The sequence below is a fragment of the Symphalangus syndactylus genome, chromosome X, assembly GCF_028878055.3.
Source record: "Symphalangus syndactylus isolate Jambi chromosome X, NHGRI_mSymSyn1-v2.1_pri, whole genome shotgun sequence".
Classification (NCBI taxonomy): domain Eukaryota; kingdom Metazoa; phylum Chordata; class Mammalia; order Primates; family Hylobatidae; genus Symphalangus; species Symphalangus syndactylus.
Genome location: NC_072447.2, coordinates 132,954,576 through 132,982,320, shown reverse-complemented (window position 1 = coordinate 132,982,320; position 27,745 = coordinate 132,954,576). Strand labels below are relative to the sequence as shown.

General features: G+C 47.0%; 1 protein-coding gene and 1 long non-coding RNA gene across 4 annotated transcripts in view; one reads left to right on the top strand and one right to left on the bottom strand.

The window, feature by feature from the left end:
- The window catches only part of LOC134736000 (uncharacterized), a 65,183-nt gene that overhangs the window by 460 nt on the left and 36,978 nt on the right, over positions 1-27,745 (top strand). The window contains exons 2-3 of one of the 2 annotated variants that reach the window (XR_010119617.1): positions 3,008-3,148; positions 24,113-24,191. This is a non-coding gene — a long non-coding RNA (uncharacterized lncRNA). Of the gene's footprint in view, positions 1-3,007; positions 3,149-24,112; positions 24,454-27,745 lie in introns of those variants that run through there. The other variant, XR_010119616.1, reaches the window with a different exon arrangement.
- On the bottom strand, positions 3,154-26,929 carry UTP14A (UTP14A small subunit processome component). 2 transcript variants are annotated; one of them, XM_055266850.2, is made up of 15 exons: positions 26,655-26,929; positions 25,128-25,203; positions 24,448-24,518; positions 23,845-23,909; positions 21,417-21,559; positions 20,670-20,825; positions 13,331-13,450; positions 13,136-13,230; positions 12,042-12,165; positions 11,870-11,947; positions 11,034-11,427; positions 7,417-7,817; positions 6,499-6,692; positions 6,270-6,369; positions 3,154-3,570 (listed from the first exon to the last, which is right to left on the bottom strand). In XM_055266850.2, the coding sequence occupies exons 1-15, from the start codon at positions 26,678-26,680 to the stop codon at positions 3,298-3,300; spliced, it is 2,316 nt and encodes a 771-aa protein (XP_055122825.1). In that variant the 5' UTR covers positions 26,681-26,929; the 3' UTR covers positions 3,154-3,297. The 2 variants fall into 2 exon arrangements, with proteins under 2 accessions (XP_055122825.1, XP_055122826.1); XM_055266851.2 differs by lacking the exon at positions 20,670-20,825 and having other exon boundaries at positions 26,655-26,782.

The following is a 27,745-nucleotide window of genomic DNA, read 5'->3' as shown; positions in this document are numbered from 1 at the left end:
GTAAGGTCGCGGCGACTCCCCGGGACGCGCCGGCCCGGCCTGGGCTGCGGGAGGAACCGCGGCCGGCCCGTCTCCCAAACATTTCCGACGGGCGCCTGCACCCCGCGAGGCTTCCGAGGGCCAGGCTGGGAGGGGGAGACCCAGCCCGGCCGGGGTTCGCGCTCCCGGGCCGCCCGCGGCCACGGGGCGCCGAGGCTCCCCGAGGGCGGGCTGCGGGCTGCGTGCTGCGCTGGGCCGGGCCGCTGCAGGGCCTCGGCGAGCGAGCGAGCGGAGCGGGGCGGCGGGAGTGCGTGTGTGGGGAGAGCGCGCGGGAACGCGAGCCGCCGGCCCGGGAAGGGTGGGTCGGGGAGCGGCGGCTGCCGCAGGAGGAGCAACCCGGGAACCGGAGGCCGACCGGGCTGGCGGGCAGGAGTCGCGGGGGGAGGGCGGAGGGCGGAGCGCGGAGGGCGGAGACGGGGCCGCGGAAGGGAGGGGGCCGCGGGGCGCGGCCGCGGGGCGGGGCGCCGGGACCTGGGGAAGATAAGAGCGTGCTCGGGGGAGTGAGGGCGGGAGCGAGGGAGGGGCGGGGGACTTAGAGACCAAAGAGGAGACAAAAGGACGGGGTGGGTGGGAGGAGCATAGACGAGCGGGGGTAGGGGAGGGGCGCCGGGGGACGCTTCGCGGGGAGGGGTGTGTGTACCGCGGGGGGGCATAGTGTGGGAGGGACTTAGAGAGGGACATGAAGGGACAACATAAGAAGGGAGCGCGGGGGTACGGAGAAAAGGGGGGCGGGAGTGCTCCACCACGCTGGCCACGAAGGCGAAGGGAGGCCGCCAAGGGGAGGCCGCTGGGACTCGCCACACACAGGGACGGGGGTCCTGGGGATGGACAGTCCGCGAGGGAAGGGGGTCGGAGCTTCCGCGGTCTCGGGAGGGGAAGGGGGAGCCGACACGGGGAAAGGGGGTGGTGCGGGGACCCGAGGGTGGAGGCGGATGGGCGTGTGTGCAGCGCTGAGGGCAGGGATTTAACGCCGCTCTTCGGGATGACCCAAAGACCACGGTGGGGGCTGCACAGACGGGACGGGGCTACCGATGCAGGAGGAGAACTGCCCAGGGGAAAGTAGGATCTATAAGGGTTAGAGAAGGGTGGCGGGGGCGGCCTCGGACTCGGCAGGAAGGCGCCACCACCGCCCTCTGCCCGTCCCCAGCGTGCCCCGCCCCGTCCGGGGGCCCTAAGGGCAGCGGCCTGGGCCGTGGGGGAGCCGAGCCAGGGCGGAACCATTCGGAACAGAGAGGGGGGCTTGGGGGGAAGGGAGGAGCCAGGGGTCAGAACCCTGTTGGGGGCGGGGGGCGCCACACCCTGGGAAAAAGGCTTGGGCACATCCAGAATGGACCAATCAGCGAGCAAGGCCAGGGTGGCGTCAAGGGGCAGCTTCGGCCAATGGGAAGGGAGAACACTTCGGAGGTTCGGAGGAAGAAAAGAAAAAAAAGCCCCACGAAACAACAATCGAATCCGTTTGGGGGCTTGGAAGGCTGGGAATGGGCGTCGTTTATAGCACGCTCCGGCACCTGCCCTCTCCTTTGAAGGATGGGGTCGCTTGCATCACTCCTGGGTAGTGGGGAGCAAACGGAGCTGAAGAGGGTCCCGGGAAAGTAGACGAGGATTGGCCATTTACCGGGGACACTTGATTGGGCGCCTCAATTTGGGGGGTGGGTGGGACGGAGGTAGCAGCTTTGTGCTCAAAAGAGTGCAAGAGAATGTTGTGGTCTCTTAAACGGAGGCAGGAGTGGGCAGGGGTCCCGCATCCCCTACCACTGGCTACTGACTTAAGTGTCAACCAGCGAGTGGATCGTGGATAATCTCAAGCCAATGGATAACTTAAGCATGCCTTTTGGGCACTGAACACTGCTCAACATACTCATTTCCCTTCTCTTCCCAGTCCCAGGTTGTTTCTTAAGAGGATGAGCAATAGTAGGGGGCCACAGGGGACAGCTGGGGGATTCATATAAATTTATCCTTTGGCTTTTCACTTCAGTTTAGTGTGTAACACTAGATACACGCTCTATTCTGAAAATTTTCTCCTGTAAAGATACTGGGACTAGCTACCATTGAGGTCTAAACATTTTAGAACTGATTTAGAGAGTGGTGTGCTCAGAAGAGGCGGCCGTATCTGTTGGGGGGATTGCAAAAGAAAACTTGGAGTGGTACAGCTTTTGGCCCAGGGATTCCAAATGTCTTTAAAACCCCTGAAACTGTATGTAAAATGCCATACAAATGTGCGTGTGTGCACGTTTTTCTGGAGACGGTTCATAACGTTCAACGTATTTTTAGAGGGGCCTGTGACACAAAAATGAACCCACTGTGGTCTAAGAATACTGGGGATAGGACTGAATCTCCAAGGCAGGAGGCAAGGTGCAGTAGTGGTGTCGTTTTTGGAATCAGAGGGGTTTCCCAAATTCCTTGTTAGGAAACTCAGCTGCAGGGGCTCTTTCCGTATATTTCTTGCCATCCAAAGGCAGGCCAAGTTCCTCAGAGCTGAGAAGCCCATGTGAACTGTCATATAGCAAAGCAATGCTTGAATAAACTACACTTTCAATCAATGGTGAGGAGTGGGCCCTCAGGAAGGAAAGGCAATAGAGGTTTACTTATGAAATCACATCTACCTTTATCTACAAAATAAGGGTAAAACCTCCTGGTCTTCTTACAAGAAAATAAGTAGGTTATATACGAGATATTGTAGACAGCAGCCTGTACAAGCTGGGAAGCTCACACATGTGAAAAAAATGGCTGTGGCTAGACTTGTGGGGACAGAACCCAGCTTCGGCACCGTCCTGGTCTTAGGATCAGTCTAGGGCAGAATCCAATTGCAGTTTGTGCATCCTCTTTCTAGGTTCAGAGGTTAAAATATACAATATTTTATCGTTATTAACCCTGTCTCTTCAAGTTGGCAGTTATTAATGGTGGATCATATCTGATGTGATATATTTAAGATCACAGACTACAGTGAACTTTCTCCATTTCGATTTAGGACCAACTACATAATCCTTGGTAAGAAAAGGAGGTGGCCCTGACAAGTGCAACTCGAGAAATGCAATGCTGTAGAGTCCAAAGGTGTCTGACTTGAACAAAATGATCCCACTGGGGGACAACGCAACAACATATACTCCAGGTAAATAGATTTAAAAATGCCTTTATTTTTAAAATGTGGTTCAACTACATGCAATGTACTGAGGCAGTTTTGGAATCCACCCTGTACCAGAGTAAAACTGGACCAAAGGAAGTGAAGTCAGGGCTCCTGGCTGTCACTCCTCCAGCAACTCAATCTACAGAGCTTTTCTTCAGCTGTTTTTTGTGACGTGCGGTGATTCGTTTTGGATTCCTCTGTATGACAGACAGGTCCGACCTTGAGGAAGACCGGTAGCCCACATCCTCTGCTTTTATGGGGTTAATGATATGGCCTGGCTTGGTGACAACCTTGGGAGTAGTCAGCTTTTGGAAAGCCCTCTGGGTGTTCCATGTGGATCCTATGGGGGTCTGGATGGTCCTTTCAAATTGCCAATGGTGGGTAAATGGATATGGAAGCACTCGTACCTGGAAAGGAAGGAGAATGATTTGGTATGAGGCAGGCCTGGGGTGCAGTTGTATACTGTAATGGCAACTCTCATCAGGTACTGTTTTGGTACAGGCCACGGTTCCACATCATGACTGCAAGTGAAGAGACTGAGAGGTCAAGGCGTCCCATTGCCCCCATCTGCCCTTGGGAATCCAATCTGCTTGATGACATTTGGGAGTAGGGGGGCCTAAGCTGGCTCTGGATCCCGTTTATTCAACAATTCAGGGTCTGAAAAACTACCCTGACACTGCCCCTGTCTTTTTGTTTTTTTTGAGACAGAGTCTCACTCTGTGGCCCAGGCTGGAGTGCAGTGGGGTGATCTCTGCTCACTGCAACCTCTGCCTACCAAGTAGCTGGGATTACAAGTGACACTGTCCCGATCTAGCTACAGGAGCTCCAGGGCTGTTGTCCCAGAGTGAGCTTTCCTATATAACACTGTGACTGCAAGAATCCAGACCATTGTGTATCCCTGTGGATTTTATGACTTTTCTACCCTCTTTATGCTCTCAGGCTCCTCCTTCCCTCTCTTAGGATTGATTTTTTTTTTTTTTTTTTGAGACGGAGTCTCGCTCTGTCGCCCAGGCTGGAGTGCAGTGGCGCGATCTCCGCTCACTGCAAGCTCCGCCTCCCGGGTTCACGCCATTCTCCTGCCTCAGCTTCCCAAGTAGCTGGGACTACAGGGGCCTGCCACCATGCCTGGCTAATTTTTTTTCTATTTTTTTTTTTTAGTAGAGATGGCCTCAGCCTCCCAAGTAGCTGGGACTACAGGCGCCCGCCACCACGCCTGGCTAATTTTTTGTATTTTTAGTAGAGACGGGGTTTCACCCTGTTAGCCAGGATGGTCTCGATCTCCTGACCTCGTGATCCACCCGCCTCGGCCTCCCAAGGTGCTGGGATTACAGGCGTGAACCACCATGCCTGGCCCACTTAGCTTCATCTTCTTTTGGCATCACAGAATGTAGAGCTGGAAGGTCCTAGATATTGACAATGGTCATCTCCCTTGGCCTGAAGATTTGGCTTAGAGGGGGGAAGTGATGGACCTAAGTAAATGAGGAGCAGCATTGCAGAACAGAACCCAAAGCTCCTGTTTCCTTGCCTGGTACTCCTCCACCACATTGCAACCTTCAGACATTAAATAATCTTTCAACACTTCCCCAGTGGCCAAAGGAGGAAAACACGTAAGCAGAAAATGGGGATGTAAAAATCAGTAGTCTTTGGCAGGGCACAGTGGCTCACACCTGTAATCCCAGCACTTTGGGAGGCCGAGGCAGGCAGATCACTTGAGGTCAGGAGTTCAAGACCAGCCTGGCCAACATGGTGAAACCCTGTCTCTGCTAATAATACAAAAATAAGCTGGGCGTGGTGGCGCATGCCTGTAATCCCAGCTACTCAGGAGGCTGAGACACGAGAATAGCTTGAACCTGGGAGGTGGAGGTTGCAGTGAGCTGGGATCCTGCCACTGCATTCCAGCCTGGGTGACAGAGTGAGACTCCATCTGAAAACAAAACAAAAAAATCAGTAGTCTCTGGAAACATTCAGTGGAATACTCAAGAGAAGCTAAGTACTATCAGGTGGTCCTGGTAGTAGCAAAGGAAACAGATTCTCTGTAAGTTAAGGGAATGTCTTATTTGGGTTGACGGCTACATCTGTGCTTGCCAACCAGGGCAACAGAAAAAGAGAACACCTGGACAAAGTATTCAGTCTCAGAAGTCTCCCCTAGGGGCCTTGAAGCACTTTATTCTACTGCATGTTGGAACCTGCAGTAACTTATTAAAAAGATGAAAATCAGGGGAGATTCCTAGAAAACTATTTGTCAGTTTGCCATGACTGTATTAAAAAAACAAACAGACCGCTGGAAGGGAAGGGTGGTCTTTATTGACCTCCACACTCTACCCATCACCTGGAATCCTGGCCCACTGAAGCACCCTTTCCCCCCTTCCCTTATCGTGTAACTGCCTATTTTCTAGTTATATAGCCTTAATTGGGACTGCAGTAGTTATGATTCAGTTTCTGCAGTGATTGGTTCACAAAATAAGATCAAAAAGAATGTTATTGAAATGTGTATCTTCTTACCTCTGTTGTGTAGCCATTAGTTCTTTATTCCTTCAGAGGGAAAAATGTAACTCATTTCAATATACTGGCTGGGGACAGATCTCAGAATTGAAGAGAACATAAAGGTCATCTAGTCCAATCTCATTCTTGAGTCCCCTTTACACATACTCATACTCCCAGAGCAGCCTTGAATTCTGTATCTCCTCTAACTTCTACTTTATGTGACTTCATACAATAACCTTCGATATACTTGAACACCGTAATCACGCTCAAATTTTCTTCTCTTGTAAACATCCCTAGCTCATTATCATGTGACACAACTTACAATCTTCTCATTCTCCTGAACAAGTACCGGTTTGTCTTCATTTTTCTTAAGCTACAGTTCAAACCTTATAGCCTCTGTTTGAGCATTACCTTGACTCTAAACTTTTTTCCTGGCCAGTAATTAAAACAGCATAGTCTATCTGAAATGATAAATCTAACAGCCATTCAGTGAAAACAATAGATTTGATTCTGTGGTCAAGATCACACGTCCCTCTTGACTACAGATCACTAGAATACTCCTCTCAAGCAAGAGAGCCAGGCAGTAACAAGCAGGCAGCTAAAGAGCTCTCTAAGCTCTCACCTGATGAGCCGCTGCGTGGATGTTGCGCTTCTCATTGATAATCACATTTGGCAAATTCTTATCTTTTCTTGGAGGACCCTCAGGGGCTTTAATGAGAAACCTGGAAAGCAGAACAACAGGACATCTGACTAGGAGCAGTAAGGACTTAGTCAAAAGGGTAGGGAGGACACCGAAGGGCGAGGGGGGAGAACCTGGTGCCCTTTTGACAGACTTTCTTCGGCATTCTTACCGGCGTCTTTTCTTGGCACTGGGCTTTAGGCCCACACCACCCCACTCGCCCCAGCCAGGTAGCGTCAGGTCCACGTCCTTTGGCTTACTCGCCTCCACAGCTTCCCTCTTCTCTTTCAAGAAATCTCTGATGACATCATCCCCAGCAAAAGCTTCCTTTATCATCTGCCTTTGGTTTCTCTCCTCTTCATCTTCCTGGGAAGAAACAAGCGAGAGCTACAGATTGGCTTATGAGCTGTGGTTCATGGCGAGAACGCTTGAATTTTGGGTCGTGACATTTTAGCGCCCCCTAGGGGGAAGTGCTGAACAATGATGGTCTTGCGATGAAAACCAATGCACAGCCAATCATGCTCCAATTTTCTTCCCTCTAGGGTAAATATCCCTAGCTCATTATCATATGACATAATTTTAAACTTTTCAGTAAGGAAGCTGCAGGGTGGAGGAAGGAATGGCCCGTGTTAGCAGCAGGAGCTCTAAGTGGGCAGACTGTAGGCTTCCTCCAGCTTATATCCCTGAAAAGACAGGTGCCAGGATGCTTCACTTTAAGTTTCAGATTAACTGGGGAGTCTCAGACCATTTGAGATCCCACTGAATAAAACTTTGGAAACAGTTCAATGACTCACCTTCAAGTTGTCCTGCCTGGGATCTGGTCAGAACTCTGAGTTACTCCCTCTTACCTCTGAGAGCAGTTTTAGGGTCACCCCAGAGGAATTTTGGTGGATCAGGGTTTCGGAAATAGGGGTCTTGGCAGCACCCATATATCTGCATCTATTAAAACGTCACTGGAACTAGCCTGGCCCTATACTATTTCTGGACCTCTCAACTACTGAAATGTGCCCCCAGCAAAACAAAGCTTCATTACTCCTTGCACAAGAAGGACACTTTCTGAACAACGGCCCACCACCCTGGCTCTGCTCACCAGCTCCTCTATTGTGGGAACTGCCAAAGACTTCACGGAGGGAGATTGTGTGGTTAGGAGGTTCCGTAGGTCGATCATTTGCTCCTTCTTTTTCTTCTCCTTAGGGGCATCAGGGCGATTATTTGGGGTCCTCTCTGACTGCTGCCCTTCTAACACAGGTCTGGGAAGCTCCTTATTTTGAAAACATTCTTCTTTTCCCAGCTCTTCTAGCTCTTCCAGCGTCTGTACTCTCTCTGGCCTCTGTAGCAACAGGGGCTCCTCTTCTTCTGGGGCAGGTTCGTCTCTCTGGACCTGGGGAATAGTCCCCTCTGAACTTGCTTTTTGCTTCCTGGACTGATGGTTTTCCTTCAATTTCTGAGATAGTGCTTTCAATTCAGACAGCACCTCCTGGCTGCCGGAATCTGGGGGAAAAAGAATGAAAGCTGTCAGAAAAGGAGGTTTGTACGTTGTCTGGTCGGTAAGCATTTGTTGAGCACCCACCAAGTGCTAGGTACCACATAAGACATTATAACAAGGACAAATGGGGAAAAGAAGATTCTGTACATTGAATCTCCTAGACAGTACAATAATCATAGCAGGCAACGGAGTTGGGTAATTAAAAGTAGCATGTGGCCAGGCGCGGTGGCACACGCCTGTAATCCCAGCACTTTGGGAGGCCGAGGCGGGCAGATCACGAGGCCAGGAGATTGAGACCATCCTGGCTAACACGCTGAAACCCCGTCTCTACTAAAAATACAAAAAATTAGCCGGGCATGGTGGCATGTGCCTGTAGTCCAGCTACTCGGGAGGCTGAGGCAGGAGAATCACTTGAACCAGGGAGGCAGAGGTTGCAGTGAGCCGAGATTGTGCCACTGCACTCCAGTCTGGGTGACAGAGCGAGACTGTCTCAAAAAAAAACAAAAAACAAAAAAAAACAGTAGCATGTGAGATGTCGGATATGGTGGCTCACACCTGTATGCCAGCACTTTGGGAGGCCGAGGGGGGAGGATAGCTTGAGCCTAGGAGTTCGAGACCAGCCTGAGCAACATAGTGAGAACTCATCTCTACCACCTCCACCCCTCCAACAACAACAAAAAATTTCCAGGCATGGCGGTGTGGATCTGTAGTCCCACCTACTTGGGAGGCTAAGCTGGGAGGATCGCTGGAGCCGGAAGGTCAAGGCTGCAGGGAGCTGTGACTGTGCCGCTGCATACTAGCCTGGGCAACAGGGCAAGACTTGTCTCAAAAAAAAAAAAAAAGTAGCATATTGGAAGCAGACATCCTGGGCCCTATTCCCAGCTTTGCCAATGATCCGCTGTATAAGTGGGACTGTGGCTTAAGTTCCTCGTGCAGTAAACCCTGCTTGGGAAGATTGCCCCAAGTTCCAAATTTTAAAAAAGGAAGCCACTTTAACAGGTGGCTTCTGAATGTAACTTCATTGTAATTTTTGCTTTACTGCTTGTAAAAACCTTATCCAGGATTTTCATCTTGACTCAAGAATTTCTACTCCATATCTTAAAGCAGTATTTCATAATCTGCTGTGGCTGAGTCAAGGGATGAAGTAGCTGCTTTATCCAGTGGATGTAGCTCACACTTCCACTGGCAACATCTGAGCAAATAACACTATTCTCAAGAGTCTGGAGGGGCTGGCTTGGCACAGTGGCTCACACATGTAATCCCAGCACTCTGGGAGGCTGAAGTGGGTGAATCACTTGAAGCCAGGAGTTTGAGACCAGCCTGACCAACATGGCGAAACCCCGTCTCTACTAAAAATACAAAAATTAGCTGGGCATGGTGGCGCATGCCTGTAATGCAAGCTACTTGCAGGCTGAGGCAGGAGGATTGCTTGAACCTGGGAGGTAGAGCTTGCAATGAGCCGAGGTTGCACCACTGCACTCCAGCCTGGATGACAGAGACCTGTCTCAAAAGAGTCTGGAGGGAAACCTGGCAGTGACATGCTTCTAAACTGTCTTTTTCATTGACTCAAGTTGCCTCCATTCTCAAGTTGATCCTGCTGTCTAGCTTTGGCATGAAGCCATTGTAGCTCCTTAGATCTGGCCTTTGGACACATGTACGTTTATTTCTCAAGAATCAGGTTTCCTTGCTCATTTTCATTGGGGTCCGTGGCTTTCCAGTATTTTAGGACACTCTTGGAAGGTTTGAGAAAATTCAATTTATTTACTGTCCAAGGAAATGCAAATCTATCTTTCATCCTTTCATATCACAGTCAGCCGCTCTGCACATTTAGCTAGATGGCCGGTTGTTGAGGGGGCTCAAGAGAAAGCCAGTAGGGTCCTGTGGTCATATATGTACACCCCCACAGTCTCAGCCTGCTGTGCTGCTTTCCAAAATTCTCTCAGAAGTGACTACTTGCAATTATTAATCCCAGAAATATCCAGCCAAAACTATTAAGTAAAGGTCCCTACAATACATTCTAAATGATAGCTCTTTTAAAATAAATTTTTGTATGTGGAAACCTGAAAAAAAAAACAAAGGAAAAAAAAAAGGAGGCTGGGTGCGGTGGCTCACACTTGTAATCCTAACACTTTGGGAAGCTGAGGTGAGAGGATAGCTTGAGGCCAGGAATTCAAGACCAGCCTGGGCAACAGAGCAAGACCTCAGTCTCTACAAAAACTTAGCTCAGCATGGTGGCACATGCATGTAGTCCCAGCTAGTTGGAGGCTGAGCCAAGAGGATCACTTGAGCCTGGGAGGTCTTAGGCTGCAGTAAGGTATGATTGCACTGCTGTACTCTAGCCTGGATGACAGAGCAAAACCCTGTCTCTTAAACAAAAAAAAGTAGAAAAAAATAATTTTTTTGCCATGTAAAACCAGATTTTTGCCATCATCTAAATGCATTCCTATGTGAAGCCAAACCAGACCTGGTAATTTGTCCAGATAGCCAAGTGATTTCTCAATGTAGGTAGTTTGCTAGGCAGGCTTTTTAGTGTCCTGGTTTATTGCCAGAATGGGAACTCTGACCAATCTCACAGGTGCTAACATTGTTAATAAGATCTCTTCAAGATAACAGGTAGAACATATAACGTACAAATAGAGCCTGAGCATGGAGTCACAATTCTAATTTGCCATGTAGCCCTGTGGAGTCATTTATTCCATAAAGTCTCACCCCATGTAGACACACATAAACTAGCATTAAGAAGTGCTAAAAATGCCACTCCTACTTAAACCAACAAAACACAAAAATCCAGCAATTAGAAGATGTTTCCTAATGTCTCAAAATCGACCTATCTGTGTCTATAGGTGTGAATGGACTTTCACATTTGCCATTCTACCATACGTACTTCTCCCTGGTGTGTAGGTACCAGGAACACTAACTCACATCCTGACTTCGAGGATGGTTTAGTTATTATGGCTTTCTGAAGGCTGTAAGCCCCCAAGAACAGAAAATGTGCCTGAACCACGTTGCACGGCCATGCAGATGACTGCTTATTAAATGTCTTCGAAGAAAAATAGTTATGAATCTAATTTCTCTTCAGGGATCCAGTGCATGCACTCTTGCAAGTCCCCAGAGCCTAATTACTATGCAGTTTTGTGTGTGGGTGGACACATTTTTTTTTTTTCTCCCATAGTCTGTCCACAGCACTAAGAATTTCTCCCTTCCATTTGATCACAGCTCACCTTTTGTTTCTTGACTGCCTGCTGGCTCAGCATCCTGGCTGAGCTCAGATCTTTTTCTAAGGGATCGCCTTTCCTCAAATTCTCTCAACAAAATTTCTTCTTCTGCCACTGGTCTTTCTTCTCCCTCACTTTCAGAAACTCCATGGGCCTCAAGCTCTGGCAGTTGCTCAGGGTCCTCCTGGGTTGCAGCCTCTTTGGTGTCACTGGTGCAGCTCCTGAGCATCCAGGGATTCGGCCCATCTGCATTCATCTGCACTTCATTCACTACATCAGGGACAAGGAGTTCTTCCACATCTTCTGTGCCTCCCTCCTCTTCCTCACTCTCAGAGGCTACCTGGAGTTTCTGTGTCAGTTCTTTGTTCTTAGCCAACTGTTCCTGCATAGCTTGGCGAGCCTGGAGGAAAGAGTCACAGCATGAGAGCCCTGTCATTAGTGACCACAATAACACCTTTCCTGGTCCATTTCATTAAGCTGCCTCCTCTCAATTTGACTTGGTGAGTATTTCTTACTGGTACCTACTGTTTAAACTGCATATACAACACTGGGTTAATAGCTATGGTATAAAATGGAAGACAAATTCTTTGTCCTCAAGGAATCAACAGGTGAAATAAGATTTTAAAAAGCTCTTCTCCCACTTTGGACTTGCCTTCAATGCTGTTTCCCTTTCATCTCTCCTTTTCCACCTTGTTCCTGGTCATTTTCCTTTCTGCCTTAGAGATTTTTCTGATGCCTTTTTAGATTCCTGGTTTTCCATCCATCCTCATGGCTCTTCCCCAACTCTGCTTCTGCTAGCATCCTCCAATTCCAGATCTTCTCTCACCCCAAGGGTCTCTTACCTCCAGGTCATATTTGGCCATAATTGCCTTTGACTTGGCCCATTTCCCACTGTTTTGGTGCTTAAGGCTCATTCTTTCCTAGAAAGAAAGGACAGAGTGAGATTTAGATCTTTAGTGCCTTCCAAGGAAAGCTGGTTCAAAGGGGTAGAGGTGGGGCAAGAGGTAGTCTCACCATCATTCTGGCCTTTTCAATTTTTTCCAGTTCTTCTAGTGCCGCAGCTGGATTAACCTTCCGCAGCTGCTCAAACTCTTTTAGGGCTTTCTTGGCCTTTCCTTTCTTCACGACTTTGTGATACCTGTAGGGGTAGGAGGGAATAGTTTAGCAATTTAGCTGAAGCACGGATGTCATAGGCACAAGTGCCCGTAGTACCCAATGGGTTCCCTAGGTAGGGGGCTGGAATGGGCATCATAGAGCTAGTTGGCTATAGGGAGTCAGTTTGGGACCTGAGAGGACTGGCAAGATTCTTGGTACCCACAGTCCTCAGGGTAGACCTCTGCGGCTCAAAGAGTCTCCTTTGCCTCTATAACTCAAGGGAGGGGTAGAACAAGTTTCATTTTTTTTTTTAGACAGGGTCTCACTCTGTCACCCAGGCTGGAGTGCAGTGATGTGATCTTAACTCACTGCAAACTCCACCCGCTGGGCTCAAACGATCCTCCCGCCTCAGCCTCCCAAGTAGCTGGAACTACAGGTGCACATTACCACGCCTGGCTAATTTTTGTATTTTTAGTAGAGATGGGGTTTTGCCATGTTGGCCAGGCTGGTCTTGAATTCCTTACCTCAAGTGATCCACCCGCCTGAGCCTCCCAAAGTGCTGGGATTACAGGTGTGAGCCACCGTGCCCAGCCAATTTTGCTATGTTGCCCAGGCTGGTCTTGAACTCCTGAGCTCGAGTGGTCCATCCATACCTCGGCCTCCCAAAGTGCTAGGATTACAAGCATGAGCCACCACACCCGGCCGAACAAGTTTCAAAGAGGCAAAAAGGCAGGAGGGAAGCCCTACTGGCCTTAACAGCTCTGGAATTCAGAGCTCACTCTGCAGAACCACTCTGTGATGCCTTGGAAGGCAGAGAAAGTAACTGAATAGTCATCTTTTTGGCAAAACTCTATGAGGTTGGTTTGGGGGGAACAAAAGGCTAGTCACTCCTGTTTGGGACCTCATCTACATGACTCTAGTTGCTGCATCAAAGGTTCTCTCCACAGAATTCATGATGAGCCACATGACTTTCTTCTGTGGAACCCAAGGCCAGTTCACAGGGGCCTCCTTACTTTTTACTTTTGATTTTCTTCTCTCTTCGAGCCTTGGCCTCATAGTAGGACTGCAGAGCCCGAGCCCTCTGAAGCTCTGCTCGGCGCATCTTTGCCTACAACAAATGAGATTTACAGTGACACCTGGGCCAGAGGACAAATGCTAGGAGAAGCGTGGCATGCCTGGGTGTGCTGAAGGGCCTATGACACACTTACCTCTTCCAGGCTCATGGCTCGGAGAGAGGCCTTTTCCACAGGGGTCAGTAAAGGGTCTGTCACTGGCTGCTTGTTCTTATGGAGGAGGTTGAAAATTTCCTGCTCCAGGGGAGTTCTTGCCTTAAAGAAGCAACAAAACATTCTGGGTCTTAAGCCATATGCTCTTACAGCTTTCTCTCTTCACGTTCCTGTGATTCTCTAACCTATGACAGTATAATTGGAATCATAAGTGGATAGGATTGGCTGTTAACAGCAAGAGAAGGGGGTTCCAGTCTTGTTGTCAGACGTGTAAATAAAGCCTTATTTGATTCTTATATAAGACAACTTCAGCAGGGAGACGCTGAGGCTACTCTCTAATACTGCTGAGGGGGATCACTGTGTTCAGGTTACCAATATATATTTTTTTTTTTTTTTGAGATGGAGTCTTGCTCTGTCGCCCAGGCTGGAGTGCAGTGGCACAATCTCAGATCACTGCAAGCTTCGCCTCCTGGGTTCACGCCATTCTCCTGCCCCAGCCTCCCGAGTAGCTGGGACTACAGATGCCCGCCACCACGCCCAGCTATTTTTTTGTATTTTTAGTAGAGACGGGGTTTCACTGTGTTAGCCGGGATGGTCTCGATCTCCTGACCTCGTGATCCGCCTGCCTCGGCCTCCCAAAGTGCTAGGATTACAGGTGTGAGCCACTGCGCCCGGCCCAGATTACCAATATATGTTAAACAGATTTCCATTCTCTTAAGAATCTAGGCACATTGCCCTTTAGTCCCTGTATTGTTATGTATTATTGAAGCACATATCTATTACTTTATAGTTAGGAAACTCAAATTCATATCATAAGCCTTCTTTTAGAATATTTCTAGAGGGAAGGGGCAGTTAGTTTTTTTTTTTTTTTTCTGAGACAGAGTCTTGCTCTGTCACCCAGGCTGGAGTCCACTGGCACTCCAATCTCAGCTCACTGCAACCTCCACCTCTAGTGCTCAAGTGATCCTTCTGCCTCAGCCTCCTGAGCAGCTGGGACCACAAGTGTAAGCCACCATGCCTGGCTAATTTTTTTTTATTTTTTGTAGAGACAGGGTCCTGCCATGTTGCCCAGGTTGGTCTTAAACTCCTGGCATCAAGCGATCCTCCTGCCTTGGCCTCCCAAAGTGCTGGGATTAGAGGCGTGAGCCCAGCATGCCCTGTGAGATTAGATCTTAAGATAAGCATTATTTGCCACTGATGGTATACCTAGGACATAGATCTGCAAATGTCTCAGAGGGGAAGCCCAACTTTTTTTGACCATAGCCAACTGCTATAAACCATGCATATAAGTGTTCTTGGTATCATTAATTACTGATGAAAGAAAATAAGAAAAAACATGGCATTTTTTTGGCACAGTCTTCAAATGTAGTTTGTGGTGGGGTGTGTGTCTTAATTTCTTGAGCACAAAAGGATGTTGCCTTAAAAAAAATATAGGATGGGCATGGTGGCTCAGGCCTGTAATCCCAGCACTTTGGGAGGCTGAGGCAGGAGGACTGCTTGAGCCCACAAGTTTGAGACCAGCCTGGGCAACATGGTGAAACCCCATCTCTATTATGTTAAAAAAAAAAAAAAAAAAGACCTTCATGTAATTAGCCTGTTTCCTGATGGTTCAAGTTGAACTCTCCTCATTTTCTAACTTTGGCTCCAATTCTTCAGTTTCCAGTTAATTTTGCATGCTAGGCAGAGTATGTATGAAATGAATGAACTGTAAACCAGTTATTCCACATGCTATCATGAGGATGGCTAAATAATCAGGCCGATCATGCCATGGTCCACATTCTGGCAAGGCACAAAGACAGCCCTAGGCAACAGAGCTAGTTTCAAACCTGACACACATATTATGTGTGGTTTTCTTCAATAGCCATATACATCGTGGTCAGTATTAAACTTACAAATATTTGGATAAATGCATTAACGCACATCATCACGTTACACGATGCTATTGATTTAACCATAAAACTATTCTACTGAATAGTAAAGGTGTGTGTTCTTCCACTTTTAGTATTTGCAATAGTGATCAATCACAGGCTACAAAGTGATTTATACTACAATGTTGTAATGTCCCTTGAATTCAATTCAATTTACAAACACTTATTGATTGTAGCTATATTCCAGGCACTTGTATGGGGTGCTAGGAACACACAACTGATTAAGATAGTTCCTGTCCTCATAGAGCTCACAGCCTTTCAGAGCAGAGACATATACAACACAAACAGCATAACATAATGGGTTAAATACCCTTTATTTTACCCTCAAATAACATACTGCTACGTTACTCTATAGGGGTAATCACAGAGGAAATCACCATTAAATATTATTGGGAGGTAGGTTAGGCTTGGGGAAGGAAGTGACCTTTTGAGTTAGGCTTTGAGGCCTAAGTACAATTCTGTCAGGAGGAAAAAAAAATCCAAACAGATGAGCATAAGCAAAAACACAGACACAGGGAAAGGAGTGGTATGTAATAGAACAACGTGTTGTCCAGCATAGCTAAAATGCTAGGTAATTTTATTTTATTCTGTAAGTGAACAGCCTTTGAAGGATTTTAAGCAGGAGAGCAATGATCAATTGTGTTTCAGCAAGAAAATCCTACTGATTGTGTAGAGGATATATGGAAAGTTCCAAAGGAAAGGTTCGATGAGGGCCTCGATTAGGGCAGTGAAAATGAAAATGAAGAGAAAATAGGAGCCTAAGGGCTATTACAGAGACAGAATTTGCAGGTCTAGCCCCCTGTATAAGCTGGCGGAGAGGGAGACAGTGAAGGGGTCAAGAAGGAATCAAATGACTGAGGTTTCCAACCTAAGTGACTGGGGTAGGGAGTTATGCTGTTAACTGAGTTGCAGAATGAAGGGAGTGGTATAGGTTTTGAAAGTCTGGGGAAAGGAGAAATGCGAAGCTTACTTTGGACTGGACTAAGTTTAAGGTGCATATGGGAGACCCAGGTGATCCCTGCTAGTCACATGGAATATAAGACTGGAGCTTCAAAGAAGGGGTTGAAAGTGATAGTCGAAAGTTATGAAATTTTCATGCCTGTAATCCCAGCACTCTGGGAGGCCGAGGTGGGCGGATCACGAGGTCAGGAGATTGAGACCATCCTGGCTAACATGGTGAAACCCCGTCTCTACTAAAAAATACAAAAGATTAGCTGGGCGTGGTGGCGGGCGCCTGTAGTCCCAGCTACTCGGGAGGCTGAGGCAGGAGAATGGCGTGAACCTGGGAGGTGGAGCTTGCAGTGAGCCGAGATTGCACCACTGTACTCCAGCCTGGGTGACAGAGCAAGACTCCGTCTCAAAAAAAAAATAAAATAAATAAAATAAAGTCATGGAATTTACAGAGCAAGAATAAGAAGGACTAAGGAAAGCCAGAGAGAGAAAATACCCAGAGTATATCACAGAAGCAAGAGGGGAGAGATTTTTAGAATGAAATGTGCCAATGGTGTCAAATATGCTAAAGACTAAGAGGGCTTGGGATTTGGCAATTCGGAGGCCCCTTATTAATGCCTTTTGAGAGAAGTTTCAGTAGGGCAGTAGGGTTAGAAGGTGAGAGAGAGGAGGCAGCAGTGGAGACAGACCAGCTCTTCCCCAAACACATTCCTCATCAGATAACAAGATTTGCTTCCCCTGTTAAAAGCTTAAAATTCAATTTTTTTGAAATTTTAATAAAATCAGTTTGTATACCCTAAGTTAAATTAGATCCAACAGGTGTCTTCACCATTGTTTCATAGCCTTATTATTATTATTTTTTTGAGACAGAGTCTCGCTCTGTCGCCCAGGCTGGAGTGCAGTGGCGCGATCTCGGCTCACTGCAAGCTCTGCCTTCCAGGTTCACGCCATTCTCCTGCCTCAGCCTCCCAAGTAGCTGGGACTATAGGCGCCCGCCACCGTGCCCGGCTAATTTTTGATATTTTTAGTAGAGACGGGGTTTCACCATGTTAGCCATGATGGTCTCGATCTCCTGACCTTGTGATCCGCCCACCTCCGCCTCCCAAAGTGCTGGGATTACAGGCGTGAGCCACCACACCCGGCCCATAGCCTTTAATTTTTTATTTTTGAGACAGAGTCTCACTCTATTGCCCAGGCTGGAGTACAGTGGCCCAATCTTGGCTCACTGCAACCTCCGCCTCCTGGGTTCAAGTGATTCTGGTGCCTCAGCCTCTTGAGTAGCTGGGATTACAGGCATAAGCCACCATGTCCAGCTAATTTTTATGTATTTTTTAGTAGAGATGATGTTTCGCCATGTTGGCCAGGCTGGTCTCAAACTCCTAACCTCAGGTGATCCACCCGCCTTAGCCTTCCAAAGTGCTGGGATTACAGGCGTGAGCCACCACATCCGTCTGGCCTGTTTCATAGCCTTTAAAATGCTAAAGCATGTTGTGACTCTCCGATCTCCAGTAGGGGCATGCAGCATTTTCTAGCAATGCCTCCTCTCCTCTTGTGAGGGCATACTGAGAGACTAAGGTTTCAAGGAGAATGCCTTGGGAAATACCAGTGTAGACAGAGAATAGTGAGGAGACGGGTGAAAGACGTTAACTTACAGCATTTCTAGCACTTTGCAGTTTACAAATGCCTTCTCATGCATCATCCCACTTAATTATTCGCAGCTAAACAAAATTTTAGGGAGCTGGACCAAAACTATAGTACAGACTTTTGATTTTCTTTTCTTTTTTTTGGGGGGGGGGGGGTGGGGAAAGAGTAGAGGGTTTTTTTTTTTCTCAGACTGGAGTGCAGTGGCGTGATCTCAGCTCACTGCACCTTCCGCCTCCTGGATTCGAAAAATTCCCCTGCCTCAGCCTCCTCAGCAGCTGAAACTACAGGCATGTGCTACCATGCCTGGCTAATTTACATATTTTTAGTAAAGACGAGGTTTCACCATGTTGGCCAGGCTGGTCTTGAACTCCTGACCTCAGGTGATCCACCTGCCTCAGCCTCCCAAAGTGCTTGGATTACAGGCGTGAGCCACCGTGCCTGGTCTGAGGCTTGATATTCAGTCTCTAGAAACCCTGATACAGCATATACTAGTTGTTGGTACTTTGCACTCTAAGTTGTAAGGAGAGACCTAGGAGTTGCTAGCCACAAAGCACACTCTGCACTAAGCACTTCCTTATTTCTCTGTACCCTACTAGCATAATTTCTCAGAAGTCAGTCTTAGAATGAATGAACGGCATGGTATATTCAATGTATGACATCTGAGCCTCACTCTATCTTGAAGAGGTTGTTCTATTCTTAGTGTAACCTCCTCCACTACCATCTAGTTTTTATTTATATATATATTTTGAGACAGAGTCTCGTGCTATTGCCCAGGCTGGAGTGCAGTGGCACGATCTCGGCTCATTGCAACCTCCGCCTCCTAGGTTGAAGTGATCCTCCTGTCTCAGCCCCCCAGTAGCTGGGATTACAGGCACGCACCACCATGCCCCGCTAATTTTTGTATTTTTAGTAGAGATGGGGTTTTGCCGTGTTGGCCAGGCTGGTCTCAAACTCCTGACCTCAGGTGATCCACCCACCTCGGCCTCCCAAAGTGCTGGGATTACAGGCGTGAGCAACCACGCCTGGCCCCATCTTGTTTTTAATAACAAACTTGGCATTTTCCTGCTATCTCCAAGATTACACTGTCATTTCGAAAAAGCAAGGTGGAGGACAGTGTGTAGTAGCATGCTACACTTCTTTTTATTTAAAAAGGAGGTAAACATGAATATAGAAATAAAACTCTAAGACAACAACAACAGCAAACTTATGCAAGTGGTTACTTCTGGGTGAGTATGGGGGTAAAAATGATCAGATGGGGCACGGGTGGAGTCAAACTTTTCACTACATGTCTTCTATGCTTTTTTATTTTTGAATCCTACAAATTGTATTACCTCTGATTTTTTTTTTCTAAAGTCTCCCTTCATCCTGCAGCCACACTTTAAACCTGATCTCTTTTTCATGTAGAAAAGGAAGCCTCCTAGAAAGAGAATGGTAGTGACTTCAGCAAAAACATCAGAAACAGCTTATCCCCATAATAAGCAACTACTTGCTCAATTTCTAGCTATTGTGGCAAGCAATGTTTACTTTGATTAGCTTTAATTAGCTCAACTTCCCAACGCCTAAGAAACTACCATTCTTGGGTTTTTGGAAAGTAAAGAGGAGAAGCACAAAGAGGGCATCTATTTAAGACTAATCAGCCCATTATAGACTCCATACCAATGCTGTATTGGAAAAGTAGGCTAGCTGTTCTAAAGCAGTTATTCAGACTAAAAACCAGACTTCAGGGACCAACATAGGATTTCCAACTTCTAATTTTGCCAAGAGCATAACTACCATTTCACCCCCAATCCCATCATTTACTACCACCATCATTTCAGAAGAAAAGCTATTTCAACACCATTAAAATAGAAAGAATAACCTCATAATAAAAAAGAACTGGCAACATTACACCCACCAAACAAACATACTTACAATTATCCTTTTGCTTCAGACAAAAACTTTGTTAGAGGTCACTGTTTGGGAAACTCAGCTCTAAAATATCAACCCCTGCCCTGCAGCTCAGAGTCATAGTATAAGTTACCCGCTGAAGTTCTAGTCATTGCCAGCAACACATTATATTTTAATGCGGTATTCCTGTACAAGCAAACTTTGGCTTCTGTTGTTCACATATCCTCACTAAGGCATCATTAATGCTACCGAGTTCCTGATTTCCCTAGGATCAGAATGTGGCTTTAAATGCTTTTTAAAAACTGGGGTAAAAGAAAGAAAACATTATTATGTTCCTGCTATACGGGCAATCACACGGTTTAACACAAAACATAGAAATACCAAGTATTGTATACTACAAGCAGATGAAAAGTGACACAGAGACCGGGTGCACTGGCTCATGCCTGTAATCACAAAACTTTTGGGAGACTGAGGTGGGTGGATCATTTGAGGTCAGGAGTTTGAGATCAGCCTGGCCAACATGGTGAAACCCCATCTCTACTGAAAATCCAAAAAAAATTAGCTGGGCGTGTTGGTGCATGCCAGTAATCCCAGCTACTTGGGAGGCTGAGGCAGAATTGCTTGAACCCAGGAGGCAGAGGTTGCAGTGAGCTGAGATCGTGCCACTGCACTCCAGCCTGGGCGACAGAGCGAGACCCTGTCTCAAGAAAAAAAAAAAAAGTGATCACAGAGCTATTGTGACTGGCTATCACATGACTGACAATGACGATGGGCAACCCCTTCTTTCTGAGCACTAAGCTAAAATGACTTATGCTGGGGTTTAGCTTAACATGTCCAATCAACTCAATTGCAGGCTCTGAAATCTTCAACTTACAAAATCTCACCTTGCAGTTTCATTTTGTTGTACTCACCTTCCAGCCACTGAGCACATGTTCAATGGGAGCAATGGCTGGCTCCTCTTTCTCCAGGGGAAAAACCAGCTGCTCTGCCTGCCGGTTCTTCAGGACGACAGGGTCCCATTTGGAGAGGACTTGTGCAGTTTTATTGAATGCTACTTCTCTGTGGATCTGAAGCAGGCAAGGTATGTAAACGGAAAGAGCCACAAGATTAAAGCATCAAACCCAAAGGACTAACGAGAAATTAGGAAGCAACGTTTCTTAGCCCAAGAAAGAATCAGGATGCTAGAGGTTACCTCTTGCTTCTCAGGACTGCAATTTCTCCTAGATTATTATTATTATTTAGATGGAGTTTCACTCACGTTGCCCAGGCTGGAGAGCAATGGCGTGATCTCGGCTCACTGCAACCTCCACGTCCTGGTTCAAGGGATTCTCCTGCCTCAGCCTCCCAAGTAGCTGAGATTATACCACACCCGGCTAATTTTGTATTTTTAATAGAGACGGGGTTTCACCATGTTGGACAGGCTGGTCTCGAACTCCTGACCTCAGGTGATCCGCCTGCCTCGGCCTCCCAAAGTGCTGGGATTACAGACGTGAGCCACCACGCCTGGCACTCCTAGATTATTTTTAATCTTATCCATAGTGGAGAAATCACAACTCCCCCTTCTCCCATTTTTCAGGTCTTCCCTTCTTTCTATTACCCTATTTTCCCTTGTCAATTCAATTTCTTTCCCTTAATAGACCACCTTCTCTGTAGCTTACCCGTTCAATCTCTTCTTTGTTCAGAGGTAACTCCACTGTCTTCTTTGATTTGACTCTATTCAGTTGCTTTTTCACAGTGGCCAAAGAAGATGAAGTTTTAACAGGCTCAAGCAGATCTGCAAGGACCAGCTTTTCTCCTGATCCTGTGGAAAGGTCAAACTTTCTGGTCAGACCAAGAAGTGAGGCAAGATCTCAATATAATGTAGGGAGAAGCCTCAGTAGAAAATGCCAGTAGATGGCAAATGTGCAGAGAAGCAAGAATAATTCTCTTACTTCAATTGCCTATTTCTAGCCATGCCAACACTATCACTCTTCTACATTCATCCCCAAACGTGTTAGGGGGTAGAAGATAGGGGAAAATATTTATTCAAAACTCATTTGCTTTTCTCCTGGTGCTTCTACTCTTGCCCCATTGCAATTCATTCTTCACATAACAGCCAAAAATAAAAACAACCAAAGTGATCTTTTTGTTGTTGTTGTTTGTTTTGAGACAGGGTCTCACTCTGTCACTTAGGCTGGAGAGCAGTGGTGCCATCTCTGCCTCCCAGGCTCAGGCGATCCTCCCACTTCAGCCTCCCAAGTAGCTGGCACTATAGTCGTGTGCCACCATGCGTGGTTAATTTTTTTGTATTTTTTTTGTAGAGATGGGGTTTTGCCATGTTGCCCAGGCCAGCCTCAAACGGCTGGGCTGAAGCAGTCTGCCCACCTCGGCCTCCCAAAGTGCTGGGGATTACAGGTGTAAACCACTGCGTCTAGCCCAAAATGATCTTTTGAAAATATAAACCACAGCATGTCATGACCCTGCTGAAAATCCTCCAGTGACTCCCCATTATACTTTGAATCTCATCTACCTAAAGGACATGGTCCTATGAGATCTAATCCCCATCTGCCTCTCTACCCTCATGTCAACCCCCACCCTCTAGAATGCTTTTGTCACAGGGGCCTCTTTCCTATTCTTCAACATGTTGTGCATGTTTCTACCTTAGAGCCTTTGTGCTAGCTGTTCCTTGGCCTGAAATGCTTTCCCCAATCTTTGCATGGTTGACTTGTCATTCAGATCTCAGCTTCAATTTTGCCTCTTCAGGGGCCTTTCATGACCAACCAATCTAAAGTAGCCACTTAGTTGCTTTACTGCGTCATCCTCTCTTATTGTCTCCCTTCATTAGAATGTAAGCCCCATGAGCTCACATCTTATTCGCTACTGTAACCTTGGTATCTACAACAGTTCCTGATACTGCTACCTAGTAGAAACACAATAAATATCCACTGAATAAGTACGCTTGGAATACATTGTTATTTGCCCTAGGAGGCTACACCAGTGATTACTACAAATGCAAAACCCATTCTAGCTGCCCAAGTTGTGAACAGGGTGAAAAAGATTTGGCATCTAGACTCAGTATTAGGATAAAATCCCACGGCTGCCACTTATTAGAGCAGGTATTCTGAACAGGGGCAGTTTTACCACCCCCCCACCCCAGGGTGAAAATTGGTTCTTTCTGGGTGAGTATGAAAAAAATCTTAGATATTACAATGTTTTGTGTCCCTCCAAGGCTCAACTCTGTCCAACAAACTCTTATTCCTTAGGACTTGATTTCCTGGGGAAGGGGCACAGGGGGAGGGATACAATGAGGAAAAAAATGTCTTGAGGCTGGGAGCGGTGGCTCACGCCTGTAATCCCAGCACTTTGGGAGGCTGAGGCGGGCAGATCACGAGATCAGGAGATCGAGACCATCCTAGCTAACACGGTGAAACCCCATCTCTACTAAAAATACAAAAAATTAGCCAGGCGCAGTGGCAGGTGCCTGTAGTCCCAGCTACTCGGGAGGCTGAGGCAGGAGAATGGCATGAACCGGGGAGGTGGAGTTTGCAGTGAGCCAAGATCGTGCCACTGCACTCCAGCCTGGGCGATAGAGCGAGACTCCGTCTCAAAAAAAAAAAAAAATGTCTTGAAAGGCTCCTCTCAGGGGAGCAATAAAAAAGCAAAGGTTGAGAAACACTGTACTAGGCAAAAGCCCTTGAATAAGTAATGTGACCTCTCTGAGCTCTGGCTGAAGAGAATATTTGCCTATCTCCTAACTCAAAGCATTGTTAAGAGAACTGAAATAAAAATAAAATTGTACAAATATGAATTATGACTAAGTTACTAAGAGGCAGCTAGTAAGAGGCAGCTCTCTTCATTCATGTCCCTCTATCCTATAAGTATCTCATCAAACTCTGTAGGATACCTTGACCACAGCCTTCTAGGCTTTCTTTGAGAGATGGAAGAAACTGAAGGGCATCTGACTACACTTCTTCACCCACTCTCCCAGGTATTTATGGTATGAGTCATTAACCACATCAAAAACAGTTCCTAGGGGGGTGAGGTGAACACAATGCCCTGGGAACCCCACAAGTTTCATGCATGGGTATCTTCCTTTGTTCAACTTACCTTCAGAACTGACATTGAACTCTGACACCTTCAGACTAGCCTCAGACCTCTCAGCCAATTTCCGCCTGAAATTAGGCAAAACGATATAATAGGAATGGATAAATTTTATGGGGGCTTGGGGTTGGGAGAGACAAACACTTCTCTCTTCAAACAGGGCTTTCGTTTCTTATATTTCTTCTAGGGTCAGGTTTTGTCATGATGCAGCAAGGAGATCTGTTCCTAACTTGAACTTGGTTGTCTAACCCTCATCTCTTCTCTTTATTACAAGGTAAGCACAGTGGAAAACATATGGGACTTAGATTCAAACACACCTGAACCTGTAACTTATGAGCCAGGTGACCTTGGGGGTAAGTCAATTTATTTTTCTAATGGGGTTAAGTAATGCCTACTCAATTCTTTAAAAGATTTTCAGTGTGAATAAGACTGCAAATGCTTACAATAATAGCACTAAGACTAATAATAGCTAACCGTTAATTATATAATGCTTACTATATGCTAGGCACTGGTATTAAGGTCTTTACATGAAGCACTCAATAAATATTGGCTGCAGAGAAATCTCACGGAATTGACTATACAACCTGCCCTAACTGACGAGAACGTTACCTATTCTTTCCATCAAGGGAACTGATTGCTTCCAGAAGCTTTTGATGCTTTCTCTCTCCATCATTGTCCCCCTAAGACACAGAAAAGGAAAAATCATCAGGATGAGGGGGAGGGAAAAGACAACATGGAAATTGAGTCTCACGTAAAATCTCTTATTTATTTATTTATTTTTGAGACGGAGTTTCGCTCTGTCGGCCAGGATGGAGTGCAGTGGTGTTAGCTCACTGCAAGCTCCGCCTCCCGGGTTCATGCCATTCTCCTGCCTCAGCCTCCCGAGTAGCTGGGACTACAGGCGCCCGCCACCACACCCGGGTAATTTTTTGTATTTTTAGTAGAGACGGGGTTTCACTGTGTTAGCCAGGATGGTCTCGATCTCCTGACCTTGTGATCTGCCCGCCTTGGCCTCCCAAAGTGCTGGGATTACAGGCATGAGCCACCACCTGGACCTGTTTTGGTTGGTCTTATAAATTATAGTTATGCAACTTGAGGGTAGTGATTGTAACTTAGTTTCCAAATCCTCATAGCACTTAATATGATACAGTATCTTATATATGAAACACTAACCATTTGTAAATTATTTGAGAGACCTGAACAAATACATAGAACATTGCCACACCTTTCCATTCCAGGAATGTGCTCTCTACCCTAATTTTGAAGGCAGTTTAGCAATTGTCACCCACCTCATCTTCACTCTCACTCAAGAGGTAGTCTTTTGGCAAATCCGCTAGTTCTTCCTGTTGGCTCAAAGCCAGAAGGCTGTTAAAAGAGGCAACAAAGAAATGTGAATGCAATATACCCATGTTAACAAACCTGCATATGTATCCCTTAATTATAATAAAAGTTGAAATTAAAAAAAGAAATATTATTATTTGAAGCAATGTCTAATCTATTAAAACAATCTCGAAAACATTGTAATTTCAGCACAGAATAGCCCTATCCCTCAGAAGATATATAAAGCAGCGTGAACGCCTTTGGAAACTTGTCAAGACGTGAAATTTAGACTGAAGTCAGGCATCACCTCCAAGAGTGATGCCTGACTTCAAAACTGCATGTAAAAGAGCTAACACTTTTCAATGATTGGCACATTTCCTATGACCTATGGGAAGCTGTAAAAATGTCGGGCCGGGCGCGGTGGCTCAAGCCTGTAATCCCAGCACTTTGGGAGGCCGAGGCGGGTGGATCACGAGGTCAGGAGATCGAGACCATCCTGGCTAACACAGTGAAACTCCGTCTCTACTAAAAAATACAAAAAATTAGCCGGGCGTGTTGGCGGGCGCCTGTGGTCCCAGCTACTCGGCAGGCTGAGGCAGGAGAATGGCGTGAACCCAGGAGGTGGAGGTTGTGGTGAGCCGAGATCGCGCCACTGCACTCCAGCCTGGGGGACAGAGAAAGACTCCGTCTCAAAAAAAAAAAAAAAAAAAAAAAAAAAAAAAAAAAAAATGTCAGACCCTAGAATAATATGGCCAAAGACGCTGTTGCTAGCCCTGGAGGCAAGGCAGTTTCACGATTAATATTTCTAAGCATCCTCCACATATTTGACTCATTGATAGGCAGCCTAATCAAAAGTGTTATCTTGATCACTTGTTCCCAGGAATGGAGAAACAGGTCGAAAGCAGCTGAGTAAGCCACTTTCTCTGGGGCTTGCTTAGCAAAGTAGGTGCTTAACTAAGGAGATTGGTACCCACAAACAAATTATAAAATGTACCGTTACCTAACAGCATATATTATTAGTATTTGCAAAGCCAACATTACTAAATGGACTACATTTAGTTCCGGGGGCGGGGTTGGGGGGGGGCACAAAACATCACAGGAGCCAAAACGTGGTGGATGACTCCAATCAGCAAAGCTTTCCAAGATTCGGGGAGTTTATAACGCCTGCACTGCCTGCGCAGAGGATTAAATCCGGCCGCGGCAGAGGCAGAAAAAGGGGTCACGTGACGAGAAATGTGAAACATAGTAAATGAGCTGGGAAGGCAGAAACAGCATCAGGACCAACAGGGATGCGGCTATACAGCTGAGGAGCGGAGTAAGCGAATGAAATTAAATTAAAAGGGCTTTAAAGGCTGGATCGCGGAAAATAGGAACGAATGGCCAGCTCTTGAGGGGAACCACTGCCATCTGTTAAAGGGGGGCTCCCATTTCCCAAAAGCTGGGGAACCCGGCCCCCAACGAGACCCAGAATCCCCCCTCCCCTCGTTGCCCTTCACCTCTCTGCAAGCCGGTTCGCAGTCATTTCAGCAGCCAGCTTCTCTCACATGGACCAAGAACGGAAGCCGAAGGAAAGCAATTTCCGTGCCGGCCGCAAAGCAATTTCTGTTTCCGTCAATCGCTCGCGACGCACACGTCATTTCCGTTCCGTACGAGGCGTGAGAGAAGCAGGAGCCGTGTCGGGAGGGGCCCGCACAAAACTGGGAGGCCGGAGATGAAACGGCTGTCAGCGGGTGGAGCTTTTCTTTCTCCACCCACCCCGTATTTCTCTGGTGCGCCGGTGTCTGTCCTCCCGGCCCCTGGTTTCCACGCGGCCCAAGGTGGGTTAGCTTAGGGCGAAGGCGCTGCGCTCTCAGGGGCTGAGCCCGCGCTTTCATTCGTCACTACATAATCCAGAAGGAAAGACTCCAGCGCCCATCCTTGTGCGACGGCGTCTTGCAAGCCGGCCACCAGCCAGCTCGGGGGTTATTGAATGCCCATTAAGTGGCCAGATTGTGCCGAGCCCCGGAGATCCGACGGTGAACAAAACAAGTTTCCTTCCATTTAAGGAAAAATCTCCTTTGATCCCTTGTAATTGCAGCTCTGTTCTTCATTTCCTGAGTCAAAAGATTTTTTTATCCAAGAATGGGCCGTCAGTAGCTACGCTTCCTCACCTCCCATCAACTTAAAAAAATTTTTTAAACAACTTTTTTTCTCCCATCAACTTTTAAGAATTTTATTTATTTATTTTTGAGACAGAGCCTTGCTGTGTCGCTCAGGCTGGAGTGCAATGGCGTGATCTCAGCTCACTGCAACCTCCACCTCCCGGGTTCAAGCGATTCTCCTGCCTCAGCCTCCCGACTAGCTAGGATTACAGGCGCCCGCCACCATCCTCGGCTAATATTTGCATTTTTAGTAGAGTTGGGGTTTTGCCACGTTGGCTAGGCTGGTCTGGAGCTCCTGGCCTCAAGTGATCTGCCCGCCTCGGCCTCCCAAAGTGCTGAGATTACAGGCGTGAGCCACCGGGCCCGGCCTAATATATATATATTAATGATTGTAGAAAAATAATAGACAAGAACATTCTTTTCATTCTTTTTTTTTGAGACGGAGT

Excerpts from the sequence above, each read along its gene's own strand:
- UTP14A (XM_055266850.2), bottom strand. The coding sequence starts at position 26,680 with ATGACTGCGAACCGGCTTGCAGAGAG. Across the intron at positions 7,818-11,033 it reads AGGCAGTCAAGAAACAAAAG|ATTCCGGCAGCCAGGAGGTG; the intron begins GTGAGCTGTGAT and ends TTTTTCCCCCAG. Across the intron at positions 3,571-6,269 it reads TCCACGCAGCGGCTCATCAG|GTACGAGTGCTTCCATATCC; the intron begins GTGAGAGCTTAG and ends CTTCCTTTCCAG.